Source organism: Caretta caretta, chromosome 6, assembly GCF_965140235.1.
Source record: "Caretta caretta isolate rCarCar2 chromosome 6, rCarCar1.hap1, whole genome shotgun sequence".
In the NCBI taxonomy this organism is placed as follows: Eukaryota; Metazoa; Chordata; order Testudines; family Cheloniidae; genus Caretta; species Caretta caretta.
Window position 1 is genome coordinate 17,796,080 of NC_134211.1, and position 26,673 is coordinate 17,822,752.

The 26,673-nt window shown below is 45.8% G+C and overlaps 1 protein-coding gene across 1 annotated transcript; it reads left to right on the forward strand.

Annotated features, from left to right (window-relative positions):
- Window positions 1-7: 7 nt before the first annotated feature.
- On the forward strand, window positions 8-26,337 carry MRPL21 (mitochondrial ribosomal protein L21). Its single transcript, XM_048852217.2, has 7 exons — window positions 8-119; window positions 5,001-5,061; window positions 12,355-12,440; window positions 16,017-16,180; window positions 18,391-18,443; window positions 24,784-24,887; window positions 26,193-26,337. The coding sequence occupies exons 1-7, from the start codon at window positions 50-52 to the stop codon at window positions 26,255-26,257; spliced, it is 603 nt and encodes a 200-aa protein (XP_048708174.1). The 5' UTR covers window positions 8-49; the 3' UTR covers window positions 26,258-26,337.
- Window positions 26,338-26,673: the final 336 nt, after the last annotated feature.

Here is a 26,673-nt window from a genome sequence, read left to right on the forward strand (position 1 = left end):
CGGTGCGCCCTCACTCCGGCTCCCCCGGCTTCCGGCTCCGGCGGGCGGGATGATGGCGGCGGCGGCGGCCTGCGGGCGGCTCCTGGGCCCGGGGCGGCAGCGGGCGGGCCCCGCGGCAGGTGAGACCCGGCGGCGGCGGCGGGGGGGGGCTCTGGGGTTTTGCTCCCCGCCCCGCGCTGCGGTTAACGCGGGGTCGGCTGCACCCCAGCGCCGGGCCCCTGCCCTGATGTCGGATTGTGCCGGGCCCCGGTGTGCTGGGCGCGCTGCAAGGCCAGGAGGGAAAGCCCGTCGCTGGCAGGGCTGTATCGGGGCAGTCCCGGAATTCGGGGCGTTTTCTTCTCTGGGCACCTGTGACAGCCCCGCCGCCCTGTCCCGCTCGCTGTCCGGTCACCCCAGCCCCTGCCCCGGGGAGCTCGCAGCCTGAGTGCGGGTGTCCGCCGTGCAGGGACGGGCACTCGCCCGGGCCGGCTCAGGGGCTAGCGGGTTGCCCTGTGTGGGGCGGGGATGGACTTCCCCGCTCTCCTCCCCACACACACACGGGCGCGTATTTTGGGGAAGTTCTGGGGCCTGTGTCACCCAGGACCGAGATCAGACTAGATGGTCACAATGGTCCCTTCTGGCTTTGGCGTCAGCGAAGGGTCAGATTGGCAGTGGCTGTTGCCGTTGGGTTGTGTTACCCGCACCTTCTCCCCCACGGTTTCTTTCCAGTGTGTGGGTGCGGTTAACTTGCCAGGATTATCTGGGTGTATCTCACTTAATCATTTCCCTGCCATTGTGGGGGCCTCAGGCACTGGTGCACCCCCCTCTCTCTTGTTCTCTGCCTGTGGCACATAATAGTTTAGCCTCCTGTAGGCTGTAATACTTTGGTCTAATTGAATCAGTTGGGTTTGGTGTGTGGGTATTGGGTGGTATTGGTGGCCTGTGATGTACAGACTGTCTGGTGGTCCCTTCTGGCCTTTAACTGTGTCACAGCTGGCCGGGCTTCAAACAAGTTAGGACTTGTCTACATTGGAAAGTTGTAACATGTTAACCATTCCAGTATAGTTAAGACTCTCTTAGCATGAATGCAGTTGTATCCCTATGCTGGTGCTTTATAGCAGCATAGCTATCCCCATACAGGAAGGGGAATAAGCTATATCAATGTAAGATCCCTTTATGCTAGTTTAATTGTGTCCACACTGGGGAGTGTACTTGTATAACTTTAATTTAAAAAAAATCCCTAACTGAAATAATTGCGCCAGTACAAAAACTTGATAGCTACAAGTTTGAAAAAGGAAATGGTGTTGATGTAATAGACTTCTATAAAGTATTTGACTTTGTACCACATGGCATTAAGAAACAAGAATGGTACAAAATCAACATAGTACATGTTAAATGGATTAAAAACTGGCTAATTTACAGGTACTTGTAAACAGGGAATCGTCAGGCGTGGGTGTGTTTCTTGTGGAGTCCTGGAGGGATGGGTTCTTATCCCTACACTATTTAACATTTTTACCAGTGACCTGGAAAAAAAAAAACACCATAAAATCATCACTGATATAATTTGCAGATGACACAGAGATTGGGGAAGTGGTTAATAATGAAGATGAGGGTCACTAATTCAGAGCAATCTGAATCACTTGGTAAGCTGGGCTCAAACAAACAGTGTGCATTTTAATACAGCCATATGTAAAGTCATCCATCTAGGAACAAAGATTGAAAGCCATACTTATACGATGGGGAACTCTGTCCTGGGAAGCTGTGACTCTGAAAAGAATGGATAATCAGCTGAACAGATGCATATATTAGTTGTCACACCCTGGTGAAATCTGCAGACTAGCTCGATATTGGCACCATTTCCTGATTCTTAAACCTGCTGCCTAAGGCAGTCACATATTGCCCATACACGTTACTTGTAGGTGGACCACATAGCACTTGGGTCCTGCCATAGGCAATTGTGTATGACAGACACAGCACCTCTGCCAGAATCACTAGTACTCAGGGCTTGAAAAAGTGAGTGGCAAGCTTGGGTGGGTGAAAGAGGAGATCTATACCATCAATTTCTAAAAAACTTATGATTTCATCAAAAATAAAGGGTGTCCAGCCCTAATTACCTTCCAATTATAGACCAATGCCAGTTGTCTTCCTGAGTCTGCAGGCAGACAGCTTGAGTGCCCCTTGATGCTTAGCCTTGGCTAACAGCACAAGAGTAAAATTAACAAAGATTCTGGTTGGTTTTTTTATTTGCTATTCAGAACCCTGTAGGCCTGAGTGATATATTCAAGAATTATGTCAGTTTCATGCTGCTGGTGCTCCGAAAAACTATGTAGTGCAGCAGAGGCAAGCACCAGAGATTTTTGCAGGGGAACAAGACATAAAGAGAGTCTGGTGAGGAGTAAAGTAGCAGTGACCATCCTCACAGCAGCCAACAGGAAATGGCACTTCACATTTCTGAGACATCTACTAGCTCACGAAAGCTCATGCTCAAATAAATTGGTTAGTCTCTAAGGTGCCACAAGTACTCCTTTTCTTTTTGCGAATACAGACTAACACGGCTGTTACTCTGAAACCTACTAGCTAGAGTTTGTCATAAAATATGGAGCCCTTAAGCAAAATTCAGGGACAGCAGTCTGGTAGCAGTCCCATCAAATGGGAGAGGTTGAGCTGAACGTGTAGATGTGGCCAGTAGCAGGATGCTTGTGAAAGCACTTTGAGATCTACTAATGCAAAACACTATACGAAGAGCTAAGTGTGATTATCTGAATAAGCTGCCTGCCTCATGAGCTTTAAATCCAGACCTACATTTGATTTGTGCTACCAGTTGGTTATAATAATAATCAAAAGCAGAGCGCATAGTCTAGAATCATTATGTTTATTTGGTTGTAACGGGCCCTTTCCAGACATATGTATTTATTGCACTGTGGAGGGTGAAGGAAGGAGGCAAGGCAACTTCCAACATTCCTCAAAAGCAGCTGCTTAAAGGAGCTGTGCAAACACTTTCTTTTAACTAAGCAAACAACTTCAGAGACAGCTTCTTTTTCGTTCAATTGCTGTCTTTCTTATTTACTAGCCCAGTTTTCCAGGGTTAGGCCCTCCCTGTTAATTAGCAATTGTGCAGGTCTAGTTCCTTTCCAAAGAAAATATCTCCAATGTTGTGACTGCAAAAAGGAAATTAAAATAATTGCCCATCAGAAAGCAACCCTTCTGTTAGGGGATTTTCATTAATCTCTCTGGATATTTGGTCACATTAATGATAATCCTCCATTCCACTCTTCCTTTGCCATTTCAGTTGCTCATTGTCAAGAGCAGGGGTGGGCAAACTTTTTGGCCTGAGGGCCACATCTGGGAATAGAAATTGTATGGCAGGCCATGAATACTCACAAAATTGGGGTTGCAATGCAGGAGGGGTTGAGGGCTCTGGTTGGGGGTGTGGGATCTGGGATAGGACCAGAAATGAGTTCAGGGTGGGGGTGGTGAGGACTCTGGCTGGGGGTGTAGGCTCTGGGGTGGGCCTGGGGATGAGGAGTTTGGGGTGTAGGAGGGCTCTCTGGAATGGGACCAAGGGGTTCAGAGGGCAGGCAGGGGTTGGGGTGCAGGCATCAGCTGGGGGTCCGGGCTCTGGGGTAGGGCTGGGGATGAGGGGTTTGGGGTGCAGGAGGGTGCTCCAGGCTGGGATCAAGAGGCTCAGAGGGCAGGAGGGGGATCAGGGGTTTGGGGCATGGTGGGTGGTGAGGGGGTGCACGCTCCGGGCAGCACTTACCTCAAGCGGCTCCCAGAAGCAGCGGCATGTCCCTTCTCTGGCTCCTACCGGGAGGCATGGCCAGGCGGTTCTGCACACTGCCCCGTCCACAGGCACCGCCCCCGCAGCTCCCATTGGTTATGGTTCCTGGCCAATGAGAGATGCGGGAGTAGTGTGTAGAGCGAAGCCCCCTGGTTGCTCCTACATGTAGGAGCCGGAATGGGGCCATGCTGCTGCTTCTGGGAGCCACGTGGAGCGGCACCCGACCCTGCTCCCCGGCTGGAGTGCTGGAGCGGCGCAAGCCCCAGACTCTGCTCTCCAGTGGAAGCTCAAGGGCTGGATTAAAATGGCTGGTGGGCCGGAACCAGCCCACAGGCCGTAGTTTACCCACCCCTGGTCTAGAGAGTTAGATGTAAATAGAGAGCCCTGATTTAGCCATTTAAAACAATCTTTGTGTTCAAGTTTTCTGTGTTTTTTAATCTCTCCAATTGATGCTGTTTTACAGCCCGCTTGTCTGTGAGAAGAGAGGTGGTACTTGGAGTCAGGGAAAGCCAAGGCATATGCATGTACAAACCAAGGTCCCCCACTCTAGAAAGGTTTCTTTAAGCCCTCTGCACTCACACTGGTTCCCTATGTTTCACTTGTCACTGAAGTGACTGTTTAGAGAATGAATGGCCAGGGAGTTACTGGAGTTATCTGCAGTTCTCTCTCTCCCCTCCTTTGCATGCATGGAAATGAGGGTGTGGGGAAGCTTGGTGAGGCTTAATGAAGGTTGCAAAGAATCACCTTGTTTTGTCCTACACATTTTCTATAACTTGTCACAGCCTTAAAAGGGTGAGAGGCTTCTAGGCAGGGAAGGATATACTTAACCGTATCCATTAAAGAAATAGTTCAGCACTGGAAGGATGCAACACAGCTATGTATAGACTCCTGGAACATTCCCCTGTCTTGGTGACAAAAGAGATGTTATGCACAAATACAACAATATTACGTTGTTGCAATCCACATTTGGAATCTTCTAGCTGACACTCTCACTGACTGTACGTATTCCGTGTATGCTGTAGAAGAGTGATCCTGTCTCTGTTCTGCTCCCTTGGGATATGGTGCATTAGGGAGGAGTTCTTGATTTATTACGTACTGTGTCTTGTTTCTGTCTCCTACATTGTGGTGCTTTTCCCAGCAGTGCTGAAATTGGCATGGCTCATACTTACTCATTAAATTACCCGGGACTGATGAATGTTACTGCTTATTTTTAATTCTCTCTCTCCTCTCTTCTTATTAGCGTCTCTGTTGTGGTCTACAGTTCGAAGCGAGCGATGTCAAAGCACTTCACTACAGCAAGGGTAATGTCAACGTGTTGCTCTGCTTCCGTCTGAAATACTGACCCTGCCTTCCCCTGCTCCCCATTATTGTCTCCCTCTCCCTTTCAGTGACCCGGTGTAGATAGAGGTACCTGCAACTGCCTGAGCAAGTCGGGGTACAGCTTCAGTCAGTGCCGCTCCTTGCTTTAGCCAGAAGGGGTCACTAAAGAAATAGAAAATTACTCTCTGCTGGGTCCTGAAATATATGACCTAGTAATTATTCTCTGTCTCTGATTTCTGCAGTCTAAAGAGCAAGATGAGGCACTCCCTTCCCTTTGTCTTGAGTGCTTGAGGGAGAGGGTTTTTACTCTGTCCCTGCATCACAGAATATGGCACAGCCATTAAGCCATGGAGCTAGCCCAAAAAGGCATGGTTCTTTAGAAGTTTTTGATAACATTTGGTTTGTGTTTCTGTTAAATGTAGGCACTTTAAAGAGCACTAATGGACATTGCCAAGTAGATTGAACATAACTCCCATGCTATTCATTTTAGCCTGATTTAATAGTGTCTAGCGTTTCCCTTGAATTTGAAAATGCTTGTTGTAATTTTCACATCACTTGATAACTATGGAAACTATTGCAGGGCAGTATTGACCAGAGCTCTCAGGAAATTCTTTGCTCCTTTTTTATATCAGAGACCATTTTATGGTAGTCGGACAGTTCCTGGCTATTTTAAGTTTCAGAAGCCAATGCCTTTCTGGCCAGCCCATCTGAGACACATTACCTGCTCAAAAGAGAAGATAATACTGAATCAAAGACTATTTTCCGCAAATGTCTTTGCAGTGTCATTGGTTCTTACTTATTAAAATATTTATTCCTTATTAGGTATGGGGCATTTTGACTGTTGGTCTCTTTGAATTAAAACATCCTGCAACTGTTAGGATCCCCTTAGACACTGGAATATGCAGAATTGTTCTTGATGGCAACTATTACTTAGAGTTAGAGTATTTGCAGGGGAAGGTATTTCTGCTCCATGGTGGGGCTTGCGTAGCAAAACACACAGTTGCTGTGTGGAGTGAGAGTGGAATTTAGGTTCTGTTCCCACTGCCACTGCCACAGTGTGATTTTGTGTAGTTCACATAATCTCTCTATGCCAGTTTCCCCTTCTGCAAAGAGGGTACGCTTCAGTGCTTACCTTCTTTGGTAAAGTGCTTTGAGAGCTCTGGGTAAAAAGCATTGTATGTGTGCAAAGTATTGTCCTTTAGAATAATCGTGCTTTTCCCTCCATCGTTCTATGGAACAAATGAAAACCTTTCATAGAAAGTCATGAAGCAGAGGTGTTAGCTGTTGCCACAACCCTTCCAAAATGGCACAACTTGTATGAGAGATCATAAGAGGTTCCTGACTCCAGCAAAGGTTACTCAGATAATTTTTCCACCTAAAATCACACTTCTTAGATTTTAAAGCCAGAAGGGATCATTGTGATCATTTAGTCTGACTTCCATTTTATAGCATATAGGCATTTTCTATGTACCTTTTCATCTTCTAATTAAAACTGTTGAAATATTTGAGCAGGGTTTTAATTGGTGCTCGTCTCTGAAGTTTATAGCAAATAGGTATTTTCACTAGTGATGTCCTAGTTCCTTGTCTGTCATCCCTTCTTTGGACAAGCAAACCGGCCAATGTAGTTGACATACAATTAGTTGAACAGGGCTTTTCAGGTAACAAGGGATTCTTTTCAGTGTTGGGGCAAAGAATCCCACACAGTGACAGTCTTGATTGAAGCAGAGGGAATCCACTCAGATTGCTGACAGGAAAACACTGATGGATGCTGGCTTAAATATCCCTGCTAGCTTCCATTCATCAGTGTTGTGGCAGCAGCAGAGGATTTGCTGCCATTCATTGCATCCCCAGGACACTCTGAAACCTGTCACTTAATTAGAGCTGTCATTGTGTTAGCAATTTTGACATTTCCAGTAGTTAAGGTAGCAACACCTAAGAGTAGAAACTAAATCAGCCTCCTGGGAAGGCCTGTTCAGCACAGAAATTAGCAGCCACGTGCTTGGGCAGTTTGAGCTCTGATGACAGTTCTTTTGAATTGTGGATGTCAGTGCTGAGTGCCCTTAGGGAAAGTCAATCTATGATACCCAGTGTCATCCAAGTATAATGCTCTGTTCTTCTTGTTAGCCGGATTCTCAAGGAGATTCCTCAGGAAAGAATGTCTAGCACAGGGGAGGGAAAACTACAGCCCGTGGGCCGGATCTGACCCATCAGGGCTTTCATTCCAGCTCGTGGGATTACCAGCCCTGTGACTCAGCAGGGCTAAGGCAGGCTCCCTACCTGCCCTGGCCCCGCTCTGCTCTGAGAAGCGTCCAGCACCACTTCCCTGCGGCCTCTGGGGGAGGGGGGCAGGCAGAGGGCTCCATGCGCTGCCCTCACCTGCAGGCACCGCCCCCCTCAGCTTCCATTGACCAGGAATGGGGAACCGAGGCCAATGGGAGCTTTGGGGGTGGTACCCACAGGCGAGGGCAGCGCACGGCGGAGCCGCCTGCCCCACCCCACCCCCAGGAGCCACTGCCAGACATGCTGGCCACTTCCAGGAGCAGTGCAGGGCCAGGGCAGGCAGGGAGCCTGCCTTAGCCCCGCTGTGCGCCGCTGCCACCCCGGAGCTGCTCAAGGTAAGCGGCAGTGGGCTGAAGCGAGCACCCCAAACCTCTCCTGCACCCCAATCTCCTGCCCTGAGCCCCCTGCCACACTCAGAACCCCCCCACCCGCCCTGAGCCCCCAACCCCCTGCCACACCCTGCACTCATCCTGCACCCCAACTGCCTGCCCTGGGCCCCCTCCTGCACCCCAACCCCTTGTCCGGGGCCTCTTCCTGCACACCGCACTCCCTCCTGCACCCCATCCCCCTGCCCCAGCCCTACATTCATGGCCCTGCATACAATTTCCCCACCCAGATGTGGCCCTCGAGCAAAAAAGTTTGCCCACCCCTGGTCTAGCATGTAGAAACCCTTCTCTTGGTGCAGTCAGGAGGTACATCAGGAAGTAAAGGAATTTGGATCACAGCTATAAGAGGCACAGAAAAAATGTTGAGGATATACGTTGGAACGTTTAACAAAATTTGCTGGATTTCATTCCGTAGACCAACTCTGTATAAAGTACAAAACTAATAACAAACCACAGCTTCTTGGCTGCGTATATGAAGCACTGCTGTGCCAGCTGTCATTAAGAACTCCTGACCCCTTTGTATGCCCCCCAAAATGGTAACCATGGTCTGTGAGCTGGATCTGTTAGCCAGTTGGATCCGGTCATTCAGAGAACACGCATTATGTCTGCACAGCAAAAAGAACCCCTCATTTGGCCGTGCCAACCGCCTCAGGCTTGCAGGGCTCAGGCTGCCGGGCTGTTTCATTCCTGTGTAGACTTCCAGGCTTGGCTGCAGTCTAAACTCTGGGACCCTCGCACCCCACAGAGTCCAAGGTCTACACAACAATGAAACTTCCCCACAGTCTGAGCCCTAGTCAAGTAGAATTATAGAATCATAGAATATCAGGGTTGGAAGGGACCTCAGGAGGTCATCTAGTCGAGCAGGACCGATCCCCGACTAAATCATCCCAGCCAGGGCTTTGTCAAGCCTGACCTTAAAAACTTCTAGGGAAGGAGATTCCACCACCTCCCTAGGTAACACATTCCAGTGTTTCACCACCCTCGTAGTGAAAAAGTTTTTCCTAATATCCAACCTAAATCTCCCCCACTGCAACTTGAGACCATTACTCCTTGTTCTGTCATCTGCTACCACTGAGAACAGTCTAGAGCCATACTCTTTGGATCCCCCTTTCAGGTAGTTGAAAGCAGCTGTCAAATCCCCCCTCATTCTTCTCTTCTGAAGACTAAACATCCCCAGTTCCCTCAGCCTCTCCACATAAGTCATGTGTTCCAGTCCCCTAATCATTTTTGTGGCCCTCCGCTGGACGTTTTCCAATTTTTCCACATCCTTCTTGTAGTGTGGGGCCCAAAACTGGACACAGTACTCCAGATGAGGCCTCACCAATGTCGAATAGAGGGGAACGATCACGTCCCTCGATCTGCTGGCAATGCCCCTACTTATACATCCCAAAATGCCATTGGCCTTCTTGGCAACAAGGGCACACTGTTGACTCATATCCAACTTCTCGTCCACTGTAACCCCTAGGTCCTTTTCTGCAGAACTGCTGCCAAGCCATTCAGTCCCTAGTCTGTAGCGGTGCATTGGATTCTTCCGTCCTAAGTGCAGAACTCTGCTCTTGTCCTTGTTGAACCTCATCAGATTTCTTTTGGCCCAATCCTCCAATTTGTCTAGGTCCTTCTGTATCCTATCCCTACCCTCCAGCGTATCTACCACTCCTCCCAGTTTAGTGTCATCTGCAAACTTGCTGAGGGTGCAATCCACACCATCCTCCAGATCATTTATGAAGATATTGAACAAAACCGCCACAGGACCGACCCCTGGGGCACTCCACTTGATACTAGCTGCCAACTAGACATGGAGCCATTGATCACTACCCGTTGAGCCCGACAGTCTAGCCAGCTTTCTATCCACCTTATAGTCCATTCATCCAGTCCATACTTCTTTAACGCTGTGGGAGACCATGTCAAAAGCTTAGCTAAAGTCAAGGAACAACACGTCCACTGCTTTCCCTTCATCCACAGTAAAGGATATAGTAAAGGAGTAGTAAAGGCGAGTCACGGGTGTCTAGTTGCTGTGTAGACAGACCCACAAGTCAGTTTACCCCAAAACCCAAAGCAAATTGGAAAGTAACAAACAAGCTCAGTGGTACTTACTCAGGATAGTTAGTCCAAAGCAGACTGCGAAGAGTTACAAAAGGATCTCACAAAACTGAGTGACTGGGCAACAACATGGCAGATGCACATTGGAAAACATAATCCCAAACATACATACAAACTGATGGGGTCTAAATTAGCTGTTACCACTGAAGAAAGATTTTGGAGTCGTGAATAGTTCTCTGAAAACATCCACTTAATGTGCAGCAGCAATCAAAAAAGCTAACAATGTTAGGAACCATTAGGAAAGGGATAGATAAGACAGAAAATATCAAAATGCCACTGTATAAATCCATGGTACACCCACACCTTGAATACTGTGTGCAGTTCTGGTCACCCTATCTCAAAAAAGATACATTGTAATTGGAAAAGGTACAGAGAAAATCAGCAAAAATGATTAAGGATATGGAACAGCTTCCACATGAGGAGAGATTAAACAGACTAGGACTTTTCAGCTTGGATATGCAAGGGGTCTATAAAATCATGAATAGTGTGGAGAAAGTAAATAAGGAAGTGTTATTTACTCCTTCATATAGCACAAGAACCAGAGGTTACCCAATGAAATTATTAGGCAGCAGGTTTAAAACAAACAAAAAGAAGTATTTCTTCACACAACGCATAGTCAGCCTGTGGAACTCGTTGTCAGGAGATGTTGTGAAGTCCAGAACTATAACGGGGTTCAAAAAAGAATTAGATCAGTTCATGGAGAATAGGTCCATCCTATTAGCCAAGATGGTCAGAGATGCAACCCAATACTCTGGGTGTCCCTAGCTTCTGATTGCCAGAAGCTGGAAATGGAGAACAGGGGATGGATCACTCAGTGATGGCCTGCTCTGTTGGTTCTCTCTGAAGCACGTGTCATTGGCCTTTGTCAGAAGACAGAATACCGGGCTAGATGGACCACTGGTATGACCCAGTAAGGCTATTCTTATGTTCACAAAGGGGCTTTTGGACTAAATAAAGTCTTTCAGCTCAAATGCTGTATTAAAGCAGAAATTTCCAAGAGGGATGTTAGCAGCTATCAGTGTCGTCATTCAAGATGTGCAGCTGGAAGCTTAAAAAAAGCAACTTTGTAATCTTGTATAGAGAGCCCAGCTGTGGTTCTCAAGGCCCTCACTAAACTACCAATTTAGCAGAGAAGAGCTTTTAAAAATAGTCTGCCTAAAGAGGGACAAGTAACATGCACGAGTGATTAATCTCCAGTCCCCTGAGGCTGATTTAGGGACATTATCTTAGACCTTCTTTTCCTTCTAAGGCTGTGTCTGTGCTGGGTTGTTTTCTGAAATACTCCCCACCTTTGTTAACACCAGTGCAGCAAACGGGGAGAGTAGACAACGTAGTGTAGACAATGTTTCAGGAAGCCACCAGCATTTAAAGCAGTCTAGGCCTGCTCCCACTGAAGTCAGTGGCAGTGGGGTGGGATCATGCCTCATGTCATCTACACAACATGGTGGTAAAAGCCACTGGTAGCCCCTGGCGCTTTATGTGCACCAGCATTCCCAGCTGTAGCTGCAATGGTGTCAACAATGGTGCGAAGTTAAAGCCTGGTGTAGCAAAGGCCGAAGGAGATTTTAAGCGAATCTCCAGCTCAACTTCAAACTGCTTATTCTTAAAGGTCATTTTTGCATATTTTGGCTTGTTGCATTATAATATTGAAGAAAAAACTTGTCCTCAACTTGTACTGTTTATACGGAGGTGGGGTGGGAGGAGGGGATGACAAATGAGCCATTCATCTTCTTTCTAGCAAAGCTCTCAGGGGTTCTCTGAACTTTGTTGTGTAGCTGAACAGCATTGAGTATGGGGGGTAGCAGCTGTTTCTCTTTGAGTACAGTGCCTTTTTATAATTTGCAAGACTAGCTCTGAAGCAAGACAAAGCGTTTTCAGCATGTGGTTAAACAATCTCTTCAAATGGATTGCAATTTCAACACCTTTGAAAAGTGCCTGCTGGTGCCCTAATTGTCAGAATGCATCAATGTGTTTCATTACTGGGCCTGCTTTTAATATGGTCTTTCTCGAGGCAGCTGCTCAGTTGCTGTGATGGGAGTTTAACAAAGGGTTTGGGGAGATAGGAATGGGAATTTTACTCCATCAAAATCCCTCTTGCTATAGCAAGTTTTATCCTGACTCTTATGGAAAGAGGATATTTTTCTTGCTTCATCTAGTTAGACATCCCCTGACCATCACACAGAACACTGGAGTGGGGAGAATCAGTAACCAAAACTTCTTTAACTCACTCAGGGGCTGATCCAAAGCCCATTGACTGGAAAGTTCTCCACTGACTTCAGTGGGCTTTGGATCAGGCCCTGAGTGCTGATGAGTGAGCTGTGTCAGGAAGAGAACCGTAACTCCTGAGGTTTTACCTCCCTCTGCAGATGGCAGAGCAGCCCTGCTTTTCACTCTCCCGCCATGTAGGAATTTTATGTGCATATGCTATTGATTCTCGTCTTTGTTAATGGTTTGGGTCTCATGGTAATAAATATTTATAATAGCTGATTCGCACCTTATTTTTGACAGAATTATTGCCAAAACATCATTGTCCTCACCCCCATGGCCCGAAGTCAAACTACCAGATCCAACAGAAGAGGCAAAGTTCCATGCAGGTAAAGTTCTCCAGCTGCAGAGCCCGGCAGCACTGCTTCCGTACTGTTGTTGGCCGTCTGAAAGACTGTAAGGCAGCACATCCTTGGTCTTCTGAGTGGGTTTTGGTTCTTCTCAGTCTTCTTCATGTTTTTCTCTCGTTCCACCCAGCATATTTTAGAGAAGGGAGCTGTTGCACTGTCTGCTGGGGCCCTGGGATGCTGCATTTAATGTATGTAGCTCACTCAACAACAGAGGGATAAAATATCAATAAATAACTACATGGGTCATCAGCAACTTGAAAAAGAGCCTTCAGCTCCAGACCTCCTTTTCTGGATTGTTTTCATTCTGCTCTGTGCACAGCACACACTGCTCCACTCGCTGTTGCTCAGGTGACAAATTAATGTAATGAAGAAAAGTGTTTGTCCTGCAAGTACTGTTTGTTGACACAGTGAACCATACATTTTTAATATCAATACTGGGGGAAATAAGTATTGAACTGTTTGGTAAAATGTATCAAATCTGCCGTTGAGTCTGATTTGCACAGGGCTCTCTGCCTTTGAGCCATTGTAATTTCCAGGCTTCATAACTTCATAGATATTCATGGTTTTGTGTCATTCCATACGATGTGTCCAGGAGGCCTCTTTCCAAAGCTACTGGCTTGCCCCTCCAGAGCGAGCTCCGAATATTAGAGCTCTGACCTCAACTCACATCTATAAGAGTATTTGAGTTCTACCTGCCAATCTTTCCCTCACTCACTCTGTTGTGCCTGGAAATGGCCAGAGATATTTTATGTAAGATCACTCCCTGTACTGCAAAAATGCAGATGACTCTTAATGATAAAATGGCAGCATTTCGTTGATGTGAATTTCCTTTTTTAAGGATCTGATCATTAAACTGCAGTCGTTTCAGCTCGGATAAAATTATAGGCCAAAATTTTCAAATATAAAGGTCTGAAGTTAGGGTTCTGAATATAAGTAGTTTGAATTTCAAATTTACGGAGCACCTACAAATGTCATTGGCTTCAATGGGAGATGCAAGGACTGTGTGTGACAGGGTGCCACCTGGAACTGGGGTATCATTGAGCCCTCTGACTAACTAGCTTGGGCTCCGTCTCACACCTTGCTGCTGTGACAAGCTTTAGACCGCTCTGAGTCCAACACTCCCACCAGCATTCTCACAGGCAGGGACATACCCAGCTACAGTTGCATGCAGGCTTTGGCCAGCCACTGCATGAACCAACGATAGGGAGGCTGCCCCAAATAACCCCCACTTCCCCAGCCTAAGACCTCAGAGCAGTACCGTCCTGCCCTGGTCAAAACCCCAGCCAGTATGAACTTATTACTCAGTTCGTCTCTTCCTCAATGTGGAGAGGAATATGCATGCTTGTGGTAACCAAGCTGGGATTTTCCCCAGACACTTCAGTCAAAGGCACACTGGTTTAGATTAAAACATAGAACAAGTTTATTAACTACAAAAAGATAGATTTTAAGTGATTATAAGTGATAGCAAACAGAAAGATTGGATATGAATCAGCAATTTCTCACCCTGACTGATGATACAAGCAGGCTTGCAGCTTCTCAAGGCACAAGCTGCACTTGCTTTGTAGCTTGGGCTCCCCACCCCCGTTCCAAGTCCTTTTCTTTCAGAGCTTCTCTTGGGTGTTGAGTTGTGGGGGAGTGAAGAACAATAGATGGTGTCACTCCCTGCCTTGTATAGCCTTCCATATGGCAGGAACCCTTTGTTTCAAACTTGGTTCCCAGACCAGTTTGTGGAAAAATACAGGTATCCAAAATGGAGTCCAGAGTCATGTGGTCTAGTCACATGCCCTTGCAGCCATTACTTACAGGCTGTCTGGAGCCTTCTCAGGAAAGCTCACCAGGTGGGGGATAAGCTTCTCCTAAGGCCTGTTGTTTTTCCTAATGGCCCATTACCCTGAATAAGCCCTTTACAACCAGCTATCTAGGCTGGAAGCATTTTGCCTAGTGGGTGTCACCCAGATTTAACCACATTTGAAATACAGATACATAGTATTTATAACTTCAGATACAAAAATGATACATGCACACAAATAGAATAATCATATTCAGCAAATCAAAACTTTTCCAATGACGCCTTACATGACCCATCTTGTACAAAATGCAGCATAATTATGCCTTAATCCTATCATAATAATATTACTATGACAAAGATGGGGTATAGTGTCACGCTTTGCATTACTGTAAATCAGCCGACTTTTATTTAGGAGCCTAACTTAAAGCACATAGGTTTGAACATTTTGCCCACAAGGATATTGACCACAATGGAATAAGCTATTCACAATCTTGAGGCAGGAAAAACTTTTTCCCAACAATATCATGAAGTGCAGTTGAGGTCATAATGGAAAGGAGATGGGGATCACACTTCTGTCTCTGAAGCATCCAGTAGTAATAACTGTGAGTCAAAGGATACTAGACCACATGGACATTTGGTTTGTTCCTATGTGCAGTACTTTCTGACCATAATATAAGCTCTTTGCTTAATTGTAGTGGGAATGGCGCTGACTTCTGTCATTAAGGTTGCGTAATAGTTTCCATCTAGCTCCCTGTTTTCAGTTGCTCATAACTTTGGGTTTTTTGTGTGCCTTTTGGGGTAAAATATTCCATGCTTCATCTCTTTCTGAAATGGGATTTTTGTTTAAATTCTGAGTAAAATTGGGTCAGTTATTTTTGAGCACAAGGAAGGGGGGGAATATACTTTTCCTTATTATAAAAAATACTCATTTTCTGAACATCTTGAGAGCTGAAAGGCTTGAGGGTAGAAAGTTGAAATTTGACAGGGAAATAGCCCTCATTAGGAAGTGCCTTTGAGTGTTCCGATAAAGGCAGAGTTTGATTTGACTGAGTTATGACTTTTAAAAATGGTGGGCTTTGCTTGTGTGGAACATTTTGCATAGCTAAGGAATGCTGCAATGCACATGCATGCATGGATAACTTCTCTGGGAAATGTACAGTAAGGGGCTGAGGAAGGGACCCTGCTTGCTTTGTGAAATACACAAGATCTCAAGCTTGGGCTTTTCAAGTACAGTGGAGCCACAATTTGCAGAGCCTGTGTACCTTACAAAGTACGCTGGAGCCCTTCTTCAGCCCCTGTGAATTTTGTAAGGTTTTCAGGAGTTACGGGGTGACTCCTGTACACTGCGGGATGCATCGAAGGCAGAGTGGGGCACTCTCTTATGGAACACCTTGGATCTGCAGGATAGGGCATTCCAGTGGTGTCTAAACAAACGTTTCAGACTTCAGCGATTCAATATAAGCTGCAGCAGTGTAAACTGTGTCTACATTAGGGGGTTGTATGGGTTCAGCCAGTCCAGCAGCTAACATCCAAGTGTAGACGAGACCTCAGTCTTTCAAGAAGGGAGATAAAGTCCATGCTTATGAAACGTCATCACTGTTCAGCCAATTCCGGCCACTCTAAGTAGGACTGCTACTCAGGTAATGGTTTCTGTGGGAGGGTGGCAGGGACAAAATGTGTTGGTGTTGAACAGCTAGCCTTTTCTGCTGGTTTTTCTCACTGTGGCCTATCCCTGACGTACTCATTAACTCACCATTTGTTAACAGAGGTCGTGCAAAAAGTGAATGAGATGATTGCCACTGGGCGGTATGGAAGGCTCTTTGCTGTGGTTCACTTTGCCAGTAAGCAGTGGAAGGTAACCAGTGAAGATTTGATTTTAATGGAAAACGTGCTGCCGGCTGAATGTGGAGACCGAATCCGATTGGAGAAGGTAAAACCCTCCCGATGTTCAGGATTATGTACGTTAACTCGAGAACTCCTAGCCCGCCTTATGTCAGCGATTGTTTGTGACAGACATGAGACTAGTCCCCACCCATGCAGCCCACTGTGGCTTTGGTTCTTTCTCCAGGCTGCCTCAGCTAATGCAATTTGGGGGAAGGTATATCTGTTTCATCCTTGGGAAAAGCTGTTGACCTCTATTCATTTATTGAAACAAGGGGTCACTGACCAAATGATCCAAGCCACCTACTTACTGTTCACGATGCCTGCTTCATTGTTTCATAAAACCCTAGGGGTCCCCCTACTTGACCAACAAGTCAAGAAAACTCCATTCACCCATATGGAAGGCAATAAAACTGACTCAGCAGGGTTAGTGGATGTTGTGGTATTTAAGATTGTGCTGAGGGCTGGAAGAGGGAGCTGGCTGTTTATAAAAATAAATAAACAACAGATTATGGGAAACTGGTGTCCCATGCTCTCCCCTGCCACAGTAGTCCTCTGTAACGTTTATATCATGGATGTGTTTCCACAGAAAATGTTTATACTGCTCAGCCCCACCAGTTCTGTGCTAACCACAAGGATGTGTTGTTATTCTTCGGGCTCATTAGCAGAAATGCCATGGATAGAGGCCAGCTTTCCCAACGTGGCATCATAAATGGGAAGAAGTTCCCTGAGAACTCAGAAATCAATTTCAGAGAAGTCCTGAATATTCCCCTTGGATCTGCAGAAGCTCCAGTTCTAACTGTAGCTACTTGCAAGGCCTTCACTGTTGCTGTGATTTTAATTACCCTCTTATTGACAGTGTTAGCATGATTTACATCAGAGAGAGATGGACTGAATTGCTCTGCAGATTTCAGGCTCCTTCTCTCTGTGTGGGAAGACAGACAGTTTGCTTTACCCATTCGGTCCAAAGTTGTAAACATCTCTCTGTTAGACGTTTGCATTCCCAGACATGCTGCACAAGAAAAGTTTGTTGTTTTGGGATTGACAACACTAATCAGTTGACGCAGCAATCTGCCCAAAAGAGACTGTACATCCAAAAGTGATGGAAGAGTTGATTTCTCTCCTGAGCTTCCATGATGTTCATTGTATCTGTGGATGAGGAGGGCATGGAGGGGATAATTGTGGGCTCCTGATCAGATATTTCCAACATAATCCACTTCTAACACTTAAATGACCCCACAGAGACTTATTAATCCAAAGCTTGGTTGAAATACCATGAAGTGAGGCTACACTGGATTAATCTTTATTCATCATAGCCAAGCATTTATTTGCAGTGTAATAGAGTATGGAAGAGGCCACTTTTCTACAAGTTTGTTGCTTTAAAGCCCAGTATTGAGGCACTTTTTCTGGCAGCTGCCGGTTGAATCCTTGGGTGAGACAAGCGATTGCAAGAAGCAGCCTGCTGAGAGTGCACAGATCTGGGTCAGGGTGAAGAAAGTCAGGCATTTATGTTTACTCTTCTGGTAAATCCAGACCATAATCCTGTCAGATTTTTGCTAACAAATGTCTATCTGAACCAAAAATCAAAGCCTTAGTTATATGTGCAACCCTTTTAACTGCTGCAGTACAGTTAGTGGGGAAAAGAAATAGGCTGTAGAAACTCTGTGTTTTAAATACTTCCTCGTCTGCCCAAGTCTTGACTGTTCTCTTACTTAAGCAGGCAATTTAAATTCCCTGAACCAAAGGACTAGTACATGGCATGACTCTACCCTGGATATCTATTTGTTTGTTACCCATCTGAGTGTGCAGAGAGAAGAAGAATGAAAATGTTGCTATTTCCCTAAGGAGCGCATAGCAACTGCTATAAAACTCCAGTGATCATAGCAGCTATGTTCACAGGCCTTGGCATGAAGATCTTAGAAATTCAGGGTCTTTATTTTTTCTCTGCCTTTTCTTCCACTGTCTTACAAATGCAGATAGAATCAAAGGATTTAGGGGCTCTGATTAGTGTGCAGAGTGTTCGTAAAACATGCTCTGGTAGAAAAAAACCTAGCCCTTGCCTGGGAGAGTGTTTATTGAATGGGTCTGTTTCTTGGCTTGTTGCTCTCTTTCAGCAGCAGATTGAGGCTTGAAGCTCATAAAAATGCAAATTTTCCAACACCCAAGCCTCTAGGATACTTGTAAAGTTTGGATAATATTGTTTCTAATTACATTGCGACCACTGGCAAGTGACCCAAGTGCATAATTTAATCTCTCCAGGTTTTGCTGGTTGGTGCCGATGACTTCACACTAATTGGAAAGCCACTTCTGGGGTAAGAAAGACACACTTTATAATAACGTATCTTCAAGTCAGCTGACTGCCGAGTGAAATGTTTTCAAGATTCAGCCCTGCCAGGGCTGCGGGCATACAAGAAGTCTATGCAGCATATTGCAAGCAGTGCTGAGGGGGTTGTGCGTGTGTCACTTCTCTTAGCATTTGTGGGGAGTTAGGTGCACACATCAAAGGGATTCGTCCCCTAAGTCTGTGACTCTCATTTGGTCCTAGAACTAAATCTGCTCTTCTAGTAACGTAGAGCAAAATAGTTAAGGGTTGAACACAGCTGTAACGTATTAGTGGGATGAGGAAGTGAATCCAGCTGCGGATGGGGACAGTGTGGAGGCATCTTACTCTTACATACACTTAAAGACTGTAAATCCTCTCATTGAGAGGAAGGGTGGTCTTGTGACGAGTACCCCCTATTCCTGGCTCTGTCTATCTCCCAGGTCAGTCACAAGACAAAATTCATCAACGTTTCTAACGTGCTTTGAGATCTTCAGATGGTAGAACTGTAAAGTATTATTATTGTTACTCATTGTACTAAAAATAGGAAACAGACTGATGATTACAGCAATTTTTTCACTTCAAATGTTTTAATGTAAAATCTGCTTGTGGGGCTTCTTAGGACAGAATGTGTTAAGCAGGGGAGGCAAATTCATTCTGTAGATCGGGCCAAATCACATTTTTAATTATGGTCCATGGGCTGGGAGATCAGACTATGTACATTCCTCAGCCCACAGCAGAACTCTCCCTGATGTCACAGGCTGATATGCACAAAGATCGAGGGTTGAAAGATGGGGAACTGTATATGGTAACCTCACTTTTTGTCATTATTTAAGTGCCTTATTGTCATATTCAGCATCACGTATTGGGTAAATGCACTTCCCTTTAGAGTTAAACTTCCTTCCTTCCTTCCTCATCCTCCTTCCTCTCCTGTCCTTGGCCAGATCTAGGCGAGAATGTTTTGCTGGTATAGCTTTTCAGGAATATTATACCAGCAAAGCACTCCTAGTGTGGATGCAGCTTATACCAGCAAAACTGCGCTTGTGCTGGGATAGCTTATTCCAGTCCCCCCGGTGAAATAAAATATACCAGCAAAAGCATGGTTTTGCCAGTCTAAGCTGTATCCGTACTTGGGGTTTTTGCTGGCACAGCTATGCAGGGTCGCAAATCACACCACTGACCAACTCAGCTGTGCTGGCAAAAGCATGTAGCATAGACCTGGTCTTTGTGTGTCTCCTCTTTTCTGCTCTGTTTCCCTCCCTGCAGCTTCTCTCAGTTTCCATGCCTCCCCGCCAGCTTCGTTCCCACTCTCTGCCACGTCTCATCTGCTACAGTGTTCAGCAGCAAAATAGTTAGTGTTGATGTGTTGCATGACAATGTTAGGCTTTAGCATTAACACCGCCAGTGAAATGAACTGAGAGGAGAGGGAGCTCACACCTCTCAGAGCCTTTATTTCAGGCTGTGTTTATGCATAATCAGGAAGACAACGCTGCATTGATTCACATTCTGTTCTTGGCCGGCCAGTTTTCTTTGCAACCATATCCTCGTCTACCTTAGGGATTACTTGTAAAACATTTGCACAGTCACTATTGTCAGTTCAGCTGCAGAAGTGCTAGCAGCATTGGGAGCCCTACAGTAGACAGGGCTTCCGTGGCTGCCAGCATTTTAGACCTGAAACGCTGGGGCTCACGGGAGCCTTGTGTACTCTGGGCTCCCGACACTGCTACCAGCAGAGGAAGTGAACCAGCATTGACATTTGTGGGGAATTTTTGCAAAAATACCAATAGGGCTAGAAACTTAATATCTTGCAATGAAAGCTCAGATTTTGCAGACTCTGAGTAAGTTGTGAGTCACCTCAAAAAGGCCATGTTTTTGGCACCACTTAAAGGAACGTTCCTCCAACAATGCAGATCTTTCTGTGCAGTGCCCTAAACTCTGCTAATTAATTGCCAGCATGACAGTACCCTGGCAAAGCTATATTTGTGCACTAGCCTTTGGGCACACACTGAAACACAGGGCTTCCCTGGAGATTTTGGGGAAGAGAAAAAGCCATCATTTGGTCTCTGTATGTGCCTCAAAAGTGGGGAGGCTTTGGCAGTGTGACTGACTGCAGACCAAACAGTTGCGTTTCAGTGTTAGGTTACACTGAGTTAAAAGTAGTGGAGGAGAGGAAATGTGTGTGAAATAGAAGTGTGGTGTGGTGTCCCATTAGGGTGACCAGATGTCCTGATTTTATAGGGACAGTCCTGATATTTGGGGCTTTGTCTGATATAGGCACCTATGACACCCCCCCCCCAAGACCTGTCTTGATTTTTCACACTTGCTGTCTGGTCACCCTACATCCCATCCTCTCTTTTGGGGCTTTGGGGAAACTCTGACATATCTACAAGCTGCCCATTACTATGGTATGAGACAAAGGAAAACAGAACACCACCTATTAGAGATGGTAGTATTTGTACATAGTTCCCTACTCTCCCTAAGCCACAAGTGTTTTGGAGGATAGATAACAGCTTGGATTAATACAAAGACTTTTTGTTTTCCATTGGCTTAAAAATCAACACATAAGAGGACATCTGAGCCAGTGTCGGTGCAGTGCAGTCCATTTCAGCTGCATTCCTTGATCAGACTTGGAGGCGGGTAGGAACTTGTTCTGTTTTAGACAGATGGTCATTTTAATTTTCCTTAGAAATCAGATACCTCCCAACATGATACTCCTTTAACATCTTCAAACAAAACAAAAGGTGTCTCTCCTCCCACTCCCAGTAGCTCATACCAAGTGCTAAGTCTGTGGTCTGCCTTGTTCTTTGCAACCACTTATTGTCCAGTGTTTCTATGCAAAAGCAATATTAAGTTGTATGCAATTGTCATTTCCTTAGCTTTATAACTTGTACAGTATTGTACACCCCAAAGCTACAACGGGAAACCATTGTGACCCAGAAATCATAGCAGCGTTTTCACTGCTTTCCACTAAGGTGTTTATGCTCTGAACCATTGCAAAACACCCTAAGGCAATTTAGCCCTAAGTAAAGGGGACATGGCGTCCTTGGTGGTTCATGTGTTAGGCAAAGAGATCAGCTTACTCTAACCCTAGATGCTGTTGATCAGATTTCTTTCCATTAACGTAGCCAGCTATTTTACACAAGGCTTCCTCTTGTCTGCTTGCCCAGGTTGGCCAGGACTACAGACTCCTGGTTGCCAGATGGCACGGTGCCACACTGCCTCTTTCCCCCAAAAAAGCCATGTTGAGGTTCACCTGCCTCCTGTCAGGAGAGAGACTCCTGGGCGTGATATAAAGATTGTCATCAGTAAGCATCTTGATACTTACGGGATGTCCCCTGCATGGATTATATTCATTATTTAGTAACAATCACTTTCCCTCCAACTTGGATATAGGAAGTTATCGTATGAATTCCTCTTCCTTATTAGAAAAACCTAATCTGGAAATTCTGGCACCACTGAAGTCAGGGGGAGTTTACCATTCAATTCAGGGGGGCCAGGAGTTCACCTCTGTGATTGCATAAGGCTAACAGCTGAGAAGTTTAATAAACTGTTACTATTTATTAGTTATATTGCTCTAGCGCCAAGAGGCCTTGATTCAAGATTAGGACCTCATTTTGCGCTGCGCTGGACAGATGCCTATTGAGAGCGAGAGTCCCTTCCCTGAAGAGTTCAGTCTCTCAGACATTCAGCCCTAATGACTGATTCAACAGAGGGCAAAATTCACACTGTAGTCAGACACACAGCTTGGGTCAGATAGCTTTGAAACTTGACTTGCAGACAGAAGTTGCTTCTTGGCACCTGGGCATGCTTAAGAATAGCATTTTGGAAGGTCTGCTTGTATGTGTGTTGCTGTTGCTCAGTACACATGCCTGTAGGACAGTGTGTATCCAGCACCTAGAGAAGGGAGTTCTCTACATGGGTTTGTATAGCTATTTCCCTAGTGTAACACCTCTGGCTGAACACAAGTAAGGTCCATGAGAGCTAGGACACCTGGCCCGCCAGTAACCAAAGGCTCATTTCTGGACCAGCTTTCCCTGCACCACCACTCTATTTTTCATACTTCTGGTAGCTTGTAGCCCATTACTGCACTACTTAAAATCTTGACTACTATTTGCTTAAAATAGCCCACAGATTTTAGTGTTTGAATCACTCTGTCCCCACTGATCTTGCCTTCTGAGTGTCGATTATGTCCATGTGATTCCACAGCACAGCTGCTAGTGTTAGTGACTGGACTTGCGTACATGCACGGAGTCTAATCCTGCAGTCGTGAGGCAAGCGGGAGTCTAGCTTTCCCATTGGCTTCAGGCACAGGGTCAGGCAGAATAGCTCCCTAACAGGAAGACCTTTTTCACAAAATACCCCTGTACCCTGCTTTTCTTTGCCTTTGCTGGTTTCTTTTCTAGCATTGCTGGTCCGTGCACCTAGAGACCCTAACTGTGATTGGGGTGTCATTGTGCTAGCTGTGGAGTACATCCTTTCTCTGGGTCACGCTCTGTTCTGTAGCTCATTTAGATGTGGCCAGTAGCCATGTATATTAAACTGTATTTGTTCCCTGTGTCTGGCTGCAGAATATGCAGATAGGCTGATTTTTTGTGCGTGTTCCGCTAAGAATTCAATCTCTTATAGATATTGTATTCCCAAAGGGTATATGTTCATACTGATGGTGAATGTTTCAAAGCCTTTGGCCCTTTCATGATCTTATTGGAGGGTTGTTGTTTTTCCTTACATGCAGACTGAGTCATTTGTCAGGAAAGTGTTCTGTACGTGTCCTCCAGCGGAGAAGGGAGCACAATAATGAGCTTTTAATGTTGTTTGGGGTGTTGTGAAAAGGTGCATCCTCCACCCCTACCGTTCATTACAACCAGAACTTCCCAAAGCACAGGACTGGATTTCCTGTCCTAAAATGAGGCTGATTTGTTATGAGCGAGGGGCACAGTTGCTCAGGCAGGTAGCTCATTCTTCGGCGTGGACCTTAAATTGCCCTCCTTTCTGTCCGCCTCTCTAGATGGCAGTTAAAGATTCCAGGGCGCTCTTCCACAAGGGGATACCTCAGTGGTCTTGGCCAAGAGTTCTCCTCTCGCTCGCTTCCAGCATCCAAGGATGCGTGTGTGAGCTGTCGCTGAGTGCCGAATTCCATATGTGTTTGCACGCTGAGTCACTGCCCTTTCGAGAGAGAATGCCTTGCATGTCAGCTCATGTGAGATGGGAGCTTTTGGAACCATGCTGCTCTGAGTATCTTTCACAGGGAAAGGAGGATGGGATAGATTTTATCACTGAGTGATGCTGACTGTGGCAATAGGTTACAGAATCAAGACATTTAAGGCCATATTCTTCCCTTAATAATCTCTTGGCAAGCCTCCCACAAGTGTCTGTGAGAGATCCATTCTGGATCTAGGAGAGCATGAAGTCCTGAATTTATATCTGGGCTTCTCCTCCAAATAAGATTGAAATCTCAGGAGTAAATAGACAAGGTAGACAAAGGGTGGGAGGAGAAAGAGAGGTGAAAGGACTCATGCAAGGTCACACAACCAGACCGAGAGCAGTGGTCTGTTAGCCGCATTATTGGACACAGGATCAAGTCCTGCTCCTCTTATCAGGTGAACAGTCCATTGTCTTCTCTAGGAATAGAATCCTATAAGACTAGGGTTGGAAGAGACCTCAGGAGGTCATCTAGTCCAACCCCCTGCTCAAAGCAGGACCAACTCAATACTCAGGTGAGTCACACTAGAAGAATGTAACCTTCAGTCTATAAATCAAAATGCCAGTGCTTGCTGTCTCTGCTGCTTTGTAGAAAGGGGAACAGCTTTGGTCTTGACGAAGGAAGAGCTCTGTAGAAGAGCTGCCAACCAGTCTGAGCCCAGTATTGAAGGTCTGCTGTACTTTAAGCCAAGTGAGAAATACAGGATTTTTTTAAAAACACGATGTGCATCAGGTTTCATTGCAGGCATTCACAGCACTGGGAATTTGGGATTGCCAGCTCTGAGTGTCGTTGCAGATTTCCACTGTTACTCTACCAGCTTCAGACATTTCTAACTCCCTCCCAGTGAAGCAGAGAAGTACTGCCCTGCAGACTAGTGTGGCACTTACCTGATAAGACTTGCATAGTCAATCCTGTGTTTCTTCAGTGCAAAGCCTGCAAGTGGGCACTGCTGAGATGGATTTACCCACTCAGCAGCTGGGGACCTTGCCGTTCCCACAGGACAGGGTTTTGTCAGAAAGGTGCATTACTTTGTGATAGTCTTCCAGGGAGTCTGCCCATTGATTAGAGAAGGCCGTCATTAGTTACGCTGTGTTTCTTTTTTTTTTCTTTCTTCATTTTTTTCATTTTTAAGGAAAGATCTTGTCCGTGTGGAAGCCACAGTTATCGAAAAAACAGAATCTTGGCCGAGAATTAATATGAGATTTTGGAAAAGGCACAATTATCAAAGGAAGAAAAGTAAGATGAAAAGAATATAGCACCGTCACTTTCCACTGCCTTCATGGCCCAGGGCCACAGGATCGGTACAGAATGCCCTCGCAGCTCAGAGCCCAGTGACATAGGCATAGCACACAATGTCCTTGCAGTTCAGAGTATGGACAAGGGCATGGTATGCAATGCCCACAGGAGTGCCCAGATGGCACAGGGATGTGGGCTCAGTACCCAATACCCTCCCAGCTCAGTGCACAGGGACATGGTCCCACTACACAGTGCCCTTGGAGCTCAGAGCACGGACATGGGCATGGTACACAGCGCGCACAGGAATGCTCTGTTGACACACAGCACAGGGCTATGGGCTCCATACACAATGCCCTCGTGTCTCACAGCACAGGGACACAGTTCCCAGAGGAGTGCCCTGATGGTTCACAACACAGCAACATGGGCAGGGGACACAAGTCCTGACCGTTCTGAGCAAAGTGACCTCATTTCCTTCCTCTGCTATCTGACACACATTGCCAAAAAGACCGTTTAAAATACTGCTTTCAACACATGGAAGTGTTGCTGTTCCCCTTCCCCAGCCTCTAATCTTGCATATTTATCCACAGATGTTAACAAGTCTAAACAGCATCTTGAACCAGGCCTTGATTACCATGTAAATGAGGCAGCTGTAAAGTTTCTTCCTGAATTATCAACAGGAAAAAACAGAGAGGTAGAAATATTGGGCAGAAGTGAAGCCTGTCACACTCTCACAGGAGCTCACCATTCGTGCTCGTACCTTCGCTCAGGCTCTGCCTACGCGAGACGGCTTTGCCAGTATACTTATACCTACGTAACAATACCAGCAAAACTGCACTTTTGCTGCTGTAGTCCACTCCAGCTCTCTCAAGTGACACAAGCTGTGCTGGTAAAAGCACAATTGTTTCGGTATAACTGTGTCTACATGTGGGACTTTTGCCGGCACCACCGTGTGGGTCATGGATCGCACCTTATCCCACCCTGCATCAACATAACTGTGTCAGCAAAAGCCGGCTAGTGTAGACATGGCCTTTGGTCCAGATTTTTAAAGGTATTTAGGCATTGCAGTGCTCAGCATCACAAAGCCTAACTGATTTAGGTGCCTAATTCTCATTTTTTTTTATTGCTGATGGGATTTAGCTATCTAAATGCCTAAATCTCTTTTTGAAAATGATATTTAGGCTCCTAAATCAGTTTGGCATTGCGGCACTGTGAACAACAGTATCTAAATACCTTTACAAAGCGGGGCCTTAGTGTATAAGATACTTTAATGCATGATCTTATTTTTCTTCTTTCATTCTTTTTCAGTTATCGTGCAGCCACAGACGGTCCTCCGGATAAACACCATAGAAATTGCTCCCTGCTTGTCATGACGGATTGTTGGTCTAGTAGGGCTAGGTTTATTTTTACTGCTTTAGGAAGTATGGAAATAAAGAACTCTTGTCACTGGAAAGTCTTGGGCTTTTTATTATTGGCTATAATGGAAACCTATTTTTGCTTTTTTAACAAACATTGTTTGTTGAAATACTATTTCAACTTTAATGATGTTTGTTTGTAACCAATTCCCTCTGAAATTCAGAATCCAAGGATCATTGACAAGATGTTTAATTCCACTCCAGTCTGTCTTTGCCTGAGCTCCAGCACTCTCACAAGCAGAAGACAGGCATCATGGAAAATATGAAAGCAAGTGGTCAGCTCAGCTTTTAAAATGGACGGAGATCTAGTGGTGTAAAAGAGAAAAGCCACGTAACTTCACAGCCTTGCAGCTTAGACCCTGATCCAGCAAAAC

Bases quoted from the DNA above. Each gene is read 5' to 3' on its own strand.
- MRPL21 (XM_048852217.2), top strand. From the start codon at position 50: ATGATGGCGGCGGCGGCGGCCTGCGGGCGGCTCCTGGGCCCGGGGCGG. The intron at 120-5,000 runs GTGAGACCCGGC...TCTTCTTATTAG, and splicing joins GCGGGCGGGCCCCGCGGCAG to CGTCTCTGTTGTGGTCTACA. The intron at 16,181-18,390 runs GTAAAACCCTCC...TAATCTCTCCAG, and splicing joins ACCGAATCCGATTGGAGAAG to GTTTTGCTGGTTGGTGCCGA.